Below are 10867 nucleotides of genomic sequence, written 5' to 3' on the forward strand. Positions count from 1 at the left end.
AAAAGAATGAGACGGGAGAACGAGACCCTCGATGAACATGATCACAGACTCACAAAGGATGCTGCTGCAACAACGATGAGGAGGGTTGGAGAGTGAGGAGCTAGGGGTTGGAGAGTGAGGGGCTAGGGGTTGGAGAGGCGCGAGAAATTGGAGAGGAGTGAGAAATTGGAGAGGAGTGAGGAGCTGGGGGTTGGAGAGGAGGTCGGGGTTGGAGAGGAGGTCAGGGTTGGAGAGGAGTAAGGGGTTGGAGAGTGAGGAGCGAGGGGTTGGAGAGCGAGGAGCGAGGGGTTGGAGAGTGAGGAGCGAGGGGTTGGAGAGCGAGGAGCGAGGGGTTGGAGAGTGAGGGGTTGGAGAGCGAGGAGCTAGGGGTTGGAGAGCGATGAGCTTGGGGTTGGAGAGCGAGGAGCTCGGGGTTGGAGAGCTCGGAGCTCGGGGTTGGAGAGCGAGTAGCGAGTGGTTGGAGAGCGAGGAGCTAGGGGGTGGAGGGCGAGGAGCTAGGGGTTGGAGAGCGAGGAGCTATGTGTTGGAGAGTCAAGAGTGAGGGCCGATTGGAGAGGAGAGTGAGGAGCGATTGGAGGGGAGTTTGAGGAAGTATTGGAGGGGAGTGTGAGGAGGTATTGGAGGGGAGTGTGAGGAGGTATTGGAGGGGAGTGTGAGGAGGTATTGGAGGGGAGGGGAGGAGGTATTGGAGGAGACAGTTATCTCCATTACACATTCAAACTGTAACAATAATAGTACATGAAACTGAAAATGCTTCAAGGATGACAACCACAAAGACGGAAGTGACGAATCCGTAACACTTCCCGGTCCTCTACTTCCTTCTACATTCAATTCCATCACTCTTCTCAACCAGTCACTTTCATCCTTCCTCAACACATGACCAAACCATCTCAACCTGTTCCTCTTCACAGCATCAATCACAGGCTCGATTCCCATCATCTTTCGCAATTCATCATTTGGCTTCCTCTCTCTCAACGACACACCGCACATCCACCGAACCATTTGCATTTCCACCCTTTCCAGCCTTCGTTGCTGCTCTACATTCATGACCCATGTCTCGTTACCATAAATCACAACACTTCTCACACATGCAGCATACACCTTTCCCTTCAGCTTCAACGACACTCCCCTCCTCATCAGCACACCACTCAGTTCCCGAAACTTCTTCCATGCACATCTCACTCTAGCAACCGTTGCCGAGTCTGATCCACCTTCTCCATTCAGCATGTCTCCGAGGTAGCAAAATGTTTTCACACCTTCCAGTTTCACGCCGTCTCCAAGATCCAACTCAACATTTCCTCCATCTGCAGCTCCCTCTGTGCACACCTTACATTTGAATGTAGCTGCCACACTGGTTAATGACCCACTCAGACCACTACATTTTTGATGAACCCACTCAGCGCACATTGTACATTGAATGGAGTTCACTCCGACACCCTACCTGCACACTGGACATGGCCACTTCCCAGTTCTTTCCACCTCACCACATGCTTTACCACTTGCCATCACCTTCGTTTTTCCGATATTCACCTTCAGACCTTTTGTCTCCATACATTCCTTCCACTTGTTCATCTTTTCCTTCAGTCCATCCATACTTTCCGCAATCAACACCAGATCATCTGCATACAACAACACCCACGGTAAACCCTCATTTACGGTCTGAGCCAGCACCTCCATCACAGCTGCAAATAGTAGTGGACTTAGTACCGACCCCTGATGCTCTCCCACCTTCACCTCAAACTCACCACTGTTCCCGTCCTTTGTCCTTACAGCTGTGCGCGCTCTTTTGTACATTGCCATCACAACTCTGATCAACCTGTCGTGGTAATCAATCAAGTCCACAACTTTGTACCATCGGTAGGTTTAATAACAACCAATCAGATCTCTGGCATCATCCTGTAGAATACAATCATGCAATATATATCAGGATCTTGGCATCATATAGGAAGGATCGATAATATTAGTCAATGCAAGCAAGCCGATAATTTCTGCATGTACGTACCATCCGAGTCCACATGTCATAGAGTAAATGTCGCAGGAGTGGCCCGGAGCCGCGGACGTCCGAGGTCTTATAGATGCCTCTCAGTGGTTTAAGTGAGCATCACACCTGGGTTGAACTTTGATACATTTTCACTACATTCTCCCGCCGTTAGAACGACACTGCCGCGAGGTAGGAATCAAGCATGCGACGGCATTAATTGATTAGTGATGTCAGTCCATGTCAGTCGGTCCATCCATAGTGGTCAGGGCGGTGAATTGCCCTGCCAGCACGGGTCCGGAAACTACCGGGTACGACATCCCCAAGCCCGGAGTCCCCTGCATCGGAGTAGCCACTGGAGGCAGGCGTCGGAGGGGGCACCACAGTGCCTTCAGGCAGAGGTGTATCTGGCGATGGGAGGGACAGCAGCTGCTCCATAGGCGGAGCATCGGGAGACTCCACAGACTCGTAAATCGGTTCGTCGATGTCCCCGTAAGGGTCGATGACCCCACAAGGGGCGAGATGGCATACGGAGACAGTGGACTCACGTCCATCTGCCATCACCACGCGAGCATGCTCGGGATTAGCCTGGAGTACCTGCACCTTATCCACTAGGGAATCATACTTGCTTGTGCGAACTGCGCGTTTGAGGTAGGCCGGCCCCGGCTCAGCGCGCCAACTAGTTGAAGATCGGATACTACCCGAGCTCCTTGGGTGGTGGAACAGTCGTTCATGAGGAGTCTGTTTGGTGGCCGTACATAGTAAAGCCCTGATCGAGTTCAGCGCCGCAGGTAGTGACCAAGCCCATTTACCTCGGCCCCGGCCGAGGGTCCTGAGGCTTCGCGTGACGGCCCTCCATATAATCCCATTGAAGCGTTCGACCTGCCCATTCGCCTGTGGTCTGTACGGGGTGGTATAGCTAGAAGCGACATTATTCTGGAGCAAGAAGCTCCTCACTTCCTGGGACAGGATCACCGCACCCCGATCTGTATGCATGTAGGCCGGATACCCAAACATAGAAAACAAGTTCTGCAGGCACCGTATGACTGTGACGGCCGTCATATCTGTGCACGTGAAAGCAAAAGGGAATCGCGAGTACTCATCAACGATAGTGAGCAGATATCTAGAGTTACTCGACACCGGCAGCGGCCCTTTGAAATCCATCGCCAATCGCTCCCACGGTCTAGTAGACCTGACCAGCGTCCCCATGGGAGGGTTGTAAAAATGCGGTTTGAGTTCCGTACATACAGCGCAGTCGCGACAGACCCGGCGAACGTCCTCAACTGAGTATGGCAGATTACGACTATGCACAAAATGAGCGAAACGCGCCACCCCAGGATGACACATAGTGTCGTGCAAAGCGTGCAGACCCTCCAAAGATATGAGACCCGCACACGTAGCCGGCCTCGATAGGTGTCGGCGACCAGGTTATCCCTCCCTGGGCGATATTTGATGCTGTAGCAGAAGTCGGCGAGTTTGATACGCCAGCGAGTGATTTTCTCATTCTTAATGCGTTGAGCATGTAAGGTGTCGTACATAACCGCAACGCTCTGTTGCTCTGTGATGATTTGGAAGCATCGTCCGAGCAAGTATGGACGCCAACGCCGAATCGACTCGACGATCGCGTACGCTTCCTTTTCGACAGACAAATGCCTCCACTCAGCGGAGGTGAGAGTCCGCGAAAAGAAAGCCACAGGGCGCCCCCCCTGGGAGAGAGTCGCCGCTATCGCATGATCCGAGGCATCACTTTCCAAGATGAAAGATTTGCGCTCGTCGATCATCACCACAGCGGCGCCAGCGATGTCGGACTTAAGGCCCTGAAAAGCAGCCATGGCGGCAGGGCTCATGGGGAACGCTTCACAGGCCACAAGTGGGCGAAGTTTCACAGAGAAATTTTGCACCCACTTAGAATAATGGGCGAACAGCCCGAGAGCACGCTTCAGCGAAGCTCGATCGCAGGGCGGGGCCATATCGAGCAAGGGTCGCAGACGCTCCTTATCTGAAGCAACAGAGCCATGGGTCACGGTGTACCCCAGAAGATCTATCATGCGCATGGAGTAACGACACTTAGCCTCATTCATGGTTAGGCGATACCTCTGCGTGACCACGAGGAAGCGCCTCAGATTTGCATCATGATGCCCCTGGTCATGCCCGCAAACTGTAAGATTGTCCAGATATACAAAGACATCGGTCAAGTTCTCCTTAGCGATAAGGTCGTCCATAGCCTTCTGAAAACAAGAACCCCGTTCGTCACCCCAAAAGGTAGTCGGGTGAACTGGTATAACCTTTGACCCGATTAAAAGGCGGTATAGATGCGGTTGGCCCCGGAGATGGGGATCTGATGATACACACTACGCAGATCGAGAGTGCTATAGACAGAGTACTGGGCCACCTGTCGAACCAGGGCGTCCATCCCCGGTAGGGGGTAGGCGTCCAGCTGTGTAAATCGATTAATCGTCTGCGAATAGTCGATTACCATGCATTTGCGATGCGCTTCACTTCGTACCACTAAGACCTGGGCCTGCCACGGCGACCGGCTAAGTTCTTTGATACCTTCCTTTAAGAGCTGGGCCGTTTCTTCCGCAATGAATTGCGTGTCAGCTCGTGAGTAGCGCCGCGATTTTACCACTACAGGTGTGCAGTCCGTGGTCATATTGGGGAACTGCAACAGAGGCTCAATTTCCATCCCTGCGAGTGCACACACAGCAAGCGTATCAGTACCACCAAATTCCATTTCCAAACGTCCATGTCGCTTAAGAAAATCATGTCCTAACAAAATATCAGCACATAATGCAGGTAAGACCATGAGATGTACATCTGGAAATATTCGTCCCTTTATCACAAGCTTCAATCGACATTCCCCTTTTGTGCTGAGTCGAAGCCCTTGGGAGGCCATAAAGATCCGACGTCTTGTCCCAAGGATCGGCCATCCATGTTTTTGCACCAGTCGATGATCGACATAACTATCTGTGGACCCCGTATCGATTAAAGCCCGAGCAAAAATTCCCTCGATCATAAGTGGGATAATGGCCTGAGCCAGGCCAGGTGGACCGGCAGGTGTCGAGCCATCCGAGCGAGACGTTCGCGCCTTGCGTGTAGATCCAACGCCAGCTACAGTTCTCCGTTCGTTCGAGCAGCCTCGGAGGGCGCTCGTGTCAAGCGCGTAGTTTCAAAGCCAACTGCAGTTTTCCGTGCCAAAGCAGGAGCTTGTAGTTCGTACGAGCAGCCTGCGGATGGCGCTCGTGTCATGCGAGACGTTTCGAAGCCAACTGCAGTTTCCCGTGCCAAAGCAGGAGTTTGTAGTTTGTATGAGCAGCCTTCGGATGGTGCTAGAGTCACGCGCGGAGTCTCAAAGCCATCATGAGACGTTCGGATACCGGCCAAAGACGGTCGCTCCGCGTTCGGTCGTGTTTGCGCCATTTGTTTTGGCGGCCCGATGAATCTCACCAAATTCGAGCGTGCAGCCAGGGGCCCACGAGGAGGTGCGCCTCTCATCAAAGGCAGGTGAGGCGCCCCGCTCCCTGCTCGGCCCTTTTGCTCAGCGATATGCACATTCAATGTCGAGCGAGTTTGTTTGCCCCGCGTAACTTTTCGGCAAACTTTTGCAAAGTGCCCTTTTGTCGAACACAAATGACATATCGCTTCCCGAGCCGGGCACGCCGACCTGGGATGTTGTCGATTCCCACAGAAATAGCACATAGCGTTTCGTCCAGGCTTTGGTCCTTCAGCTGCGGCTGCCACCAAGCCGGAATATGGGTCCTCCTCGGGAGAGGCCAGGGGTTCCGGCAGTGATGTCATGTCGGCTCCTGCGTCCTCGGCGGTAGCTCTCTCTGTTCGGGCTTGATGAGACGCCCCCGCAGTGATGCGCGTATGGTCATACGCATCAGATTGTTCCCGAGCCTGAGTGTCGACGTGAGCCAGCCGTAAAGCTTCCGTGAACCTCAAGTCCTCAGCTTCCAAAAGTCTTTGTCTAACAGTTGAGGAGCTGAGCCCAGAGACAAAAGAATCGCGTACAAGATCATCTTGTACTTGCTCATGTGTGTGTACCTCCGGAGCACTATCAGCAAGCAGACGTCGCAGTTCTTGTGCGAAATGATCCAGCGTCTCAGTGGGCTGTTGACTCCGCATTGCGAGCAGATGCCGGGAATAAACCACACTTCGTTTCTTAATGTAAATTCGTTTTAGCTCTGTCACAGCTGCATTGCATGTAGTACACTGTTCGATTCCCCTGTAGACGCTATGGTGTACTTTAGTCTGAAGTACTTCTAATTTCGTTTCATCAGTGACAGCGGCATCCTGGGCTTTGAACTGATTGTCCAGAGTCTTTAGCCAATGCGTCAGCTCCGAGCCAGAATCCGCTGCTTGTGGGTTGGCTGCAAATTGCGGTACCTGGATCATCCGGTGTCCCGCCATGTCGTTCGCCTCTTGTTCTCGAGTGGACGGTGAGACTGATTGTTATAAATTGTAGTGGTAATCAATCAAGTCCACAACTTTGTCCCATAGGTAGGTTTAATAACAATCAGATCTCTGGCAACATCCTGTAGAATACAATCATGCAATATATATCAGGATCTTGGCATCATATAGGAAGGATCGATAATATTAGTCAATGCAAGCAAGCCTAGAATATCTGCATGTACGTGCCATCCGAGTCTACATGTCATAGAGTAAATGTCGCAGGAGTGGCCCGGAGCCGCGGATGTCCGAGATCTTATAGACGCCTCTCAGTGGTTGAAGTGAGCATCACACCTGGGTTCAACTTTGATACATTTTCACGACACAACCATTCCTCCACTTCTAACTTCCTCAATGCCCATGTCAATACTTCGCGTGGAACCCTATTGAATGCTTTCTCCAGATCAACAAACCCAAGAAACAACTTCTTCCTCTTCTCCATGTACTTCTCCTGCAACTGCCTCACAATAAAGAGCGCGTCTGTCGTTCCTCTTCCTGGCATAAATCCAAACTGCATTTCGTCGATCTTCACTTTCTTCCTTATCCTCCTCTCCAACACCCTTTCCAATACCTTCATTCCATCCTCCAATAACTTTATCGCTCGGTACGAGCCACACTCCAGAGGGTCACCTTATAGAGGGACGAGGGTACTCAGTTCCCAATCCACTGGAATGCGACCTTCTTTCAACCACCAGATTACAGATCTCTGCCATTCTCTTCACACCCCAACTTCCTGCTGCCTTCAACATATCTCCCACAACTCCCGTCGGCCCTCCCGCTTTTTAAAACTTATTTAAATCTAATGTTTTATTTTGAACATAAATAGGAAGACGAGTCTTTCGTTTTAACATACTTGGGATTTGAAATCATCCGATTGTACATGTGCAATGTGCAGAGAGGAGTTAAATCATATTTTTACTCTGCCTGTCTGTCTGTCAGTCAAACAAAATGGAAAATCATTCCAAACAGGAAGCTTGCTGTTTTGAAGGACCTCATAAAGGATACAAACAACAGGAATGAATAAGTAATGTAATGTTTAAGATCGGGTGATGTACTGGGTAAAACGGTGTTCAAACCCAGAATTAATTAACTTTTTTCGACCTTTACAATCTTTTTTAAATTTAAATTGAATTATATACTTGAACACTGTGGAACAAAAGCACCTTTTAATACTCCCAAGAATATCCAGTTTTGGGGTACTTTGACATGTCAAATAGGTTGATGTATAACGGTGGTGCATATGACTGCTTCAACAGCGTGAAACTTTGGGATTTTTTTGATGATATTTGAAATCATTATTTTATGAAAATTGAAGTGTATCGTTGAACACTGCATGGGGGTATCGTGTTCTATGAACTCTCTAGTTTACTTCATCAGTTTGCCTTTACAAATGCATGTGAAACAATCGATTTACAGTCATATAAACAAGTGACCTATCCCTGACAATTGGACGAATTTACCCTAAAGTATAAATATCATGGGGAAAACCCAAACTTTTGCACAGTACTGTATATTTACATTAAGAATAGTTTAAAAAAAAACTTTTTTTCAGTGTAACAAATACACATGTACTTGTTTACGTACGTCAGAATTATATGTGATGTGATGTTGTGATGTTGTGATGTTGTATTTACAGGTGGATCCATTGAATCCACAAGGGAGACTGCACCTACTTTTATGAACAGCGAAGACACTGGCCCGCAGGACTCGCCAACTGAAACAAACAAGAGGACTTTTTACAAACACAACAAAATGAATAATGAAATGTTTGCACAAAATAATTTACACCAGGCTCACAAAGGAGAGAAAGATGAACGCCCAGACAAATGCAAAACTTGTGGAAAATCTTTTAATCGATCATCCACCCTTAAAATACACATGAGAATTCACAATGGTGAACGCCCATACAAATGTACAAGTTGTGGAAAATCTTTTAATCAGTCATCCACCCTTAAAATACACATGAGAATTCACAATGATGAACGTCCATACAAATGTACAAGTTGTGGAAAATCTTTTAAACATTCATCCACCCTTAAAATACACATGAGAATTCACAATGATGAACGCCCATACAAATGTACAAGTTGTGGAAAATCTTTTAATCAGTCATCCACCCTTAAAATACATGTGAGAATTCACAATGATGAACGCCCATACAAATGTACAAGTTGTGGAAAATCTTTTAAACATTCATCCACCCTTAAAATACACATGATAATTCACAATGATGAACGCCCATACAAATGTACAAGTTGTGGAAAATCTTTTAATCGATCATCCACACTGAAAATACACATGAGAATTCACAATGATGAACGCCCGTGCAAATGTACAAGTTGTGGAAAATCTTTTCATCGATCATCCACCCTGAAAATACACATGAGAATTCACAATGATGAATGCCCATACAAATGCACAAGTTGTGGAAAATCTTTTAATCGATCATCCACCCTGAAAATACACATGAGAATTCACAATGATGAATGCCCATACAAATGTCCAAGTTGTGGAAAATATTTTAATCAATCATCCACCCTTAAATCACACATGAAAATTCACAATGGTGAACGCCCATACGAATGCACAATTTGTGGAAAATCTTTCAGTGACTCATCCACCCTTAAAAGGCACATGAGAATTCACAATGATGAACGCCCATACGAATGCACAACTTGTGGAAAATCTTTTAAGCGATCATCCAACCTCAAGTCACACATGATAATTCACAATGGTGAACGTCCATATGAATGCACAATTTGTGGAAAATCTTTTAATCGATCATCCAACCTGAAATCACACAGGAGAATTCACAATGGTGAACGCCCATACGAATGCACAATTTGTGGAAAATCTTTTAATGACTCATCTAGCCTTAAATCACACTTGACAATTCATGATGAACGCCGATACAAATGTACAAGTTGTGGAAAATCTTTTAGCCAGTCATCCACCCTTAAAATACACATGAGAATTCATAATGATGAACGCCCACACAAATGCACAAGTTGTGGAAAATCCTTTAATCGATCATCCACCCTGAAAAGGCACATGAGAATTCATAATGATGAACGCCCATACAAATGCACAAGTTGTGGAAAATCTTTTAATCGATCATCCACCCTGAAAAGGCACATGAGAATTTATCAGGATGAACGCCCATACAAATGCACAACTTGCAGAAAATCTTTTAATCAGTCATCCATCCTTAAAAGGCACATGATAATTCATAATGATGAACGCCCACACAAATGCACAAGTTGTGGAAAATCTTTTAATCATTCATCCACCCTAAAAAGGCACATGAGCATTCACGATGATGAACGCCCATACAAATGTGCAAGTTGTGGAAAATCTTTTAATCAATCATCCAACCTTAAAACACACATGAGAATTCACAATGGTGAACGCCCATTCAAATGCACAACTTGTGGAAAATCTTTTAGTGACTCATCCCACCTGAAAAGGCACATGAGAATTCACAATGCTGAACACCCATACAAATGCGCAACTTGTGGAAAATCTTTTAATCAGTCATCTAACGTTAAATCACACGTCACAATTCATAATGCTGAACACCCATACAAATGCACAATTTGTAGAAAATCTTTTAACCAGTCATCCATCCTGAAAAGGCACATGAGCATTCACAATGATGAACGCCCATACGAATGCACAAGTTGTGGAAAATCGTTTAATCAATCATCCCACCTTAAATCGCACATGAGAATTCATAATGATGAACGCCCATACAAATGCACAAGCTGTGGAAAATCTTTTAATCGACCATCCTCCCTGAAAAGGCACATGAGAATTCATCATGATGAATGCCCATACGAATGCACAACTTGTAGAAAATCTTTTAATGAGTCATCCAACCTTCAACCACACATGATAATCACAACAGAGAAAGACAGTACAAATGCACAGTTTGTGGGGAATCTTTCAATCGGTCATGCCACCTGAAAAACGCATGGAATTCACTGTGGAGAACAAGGAGATTACCAACAAAGAGAGTGTGCATGCAAATGCCAAATTTGTGTAAAATGCTTCATTAAATAATTTGAGCTCATGAAACGCATTTTATTTTACCTTTTTTTATGTTGCCGAGGCTCGTGGAAGAGATAGACGCAGGCTAGGACAAACGATGGGTGTGGGGAGGAATGAGAGGCAGGAGAGCATCCATAGGTTGGACAAGATGGATACAGAAGAGAGATCATTCAAGAATGTGGAATAGGACTGGGCCCAGAACACAATTTGTAGAAAATCTTTTAATCGGTCATTCCACATGAAAAGCACATGAAAATTTACTTGACAAGTCACACGAGACAATGTCCACACTGATGCACGATTTGCAAAACGTCTTTCACTCACTCAATCTGCCTTAAAACACACGAGCACATTGTGAATGTTTGAATGTGAATATGACTTGTT

At 46.9% G+C, this 10867-nt stretch overlaps 1 protein-coding gene across 1 annotated transcript; it reads left to right on the plus strand.

Annotated features, from left to right (window-relative positions):
• Positions 1 to 6389: 6389 nt before the first annotated feature.
• On the plus strand, positions 6390 to 10399 carry LOC137418755 (uncharacterized). Its single transcript, XM_078777376.1, has 3 exons — positions 6390 to 6420; positions 7614 to 7667; positions 8070 to 10399. Exons 1-3 carry the CDS (start codon positions 6390 to 6392, stop codon positions 10397 to 10399), a joined length of 2415 nt encoding a protein of 804 aa, XP_078633502.1.
• Positions 10400 to 10867: the final 468 nt, after the last annotated feature.

Source organism: Myxine glutinosa, chromosome 5 (genome assembly GCF_964187855.1).
Source record: "Myxine glutinosa chromosome 5, kmMyxGlut1.1, whole genome shotgun sequence".
In the NCBI taxonomy this organism is placed as follows: Eukaryota; Metazoa; Chordata; class Myxini; order Myxiniformes; family Myxinidae; genus Myxine; species Myxine glutinosa.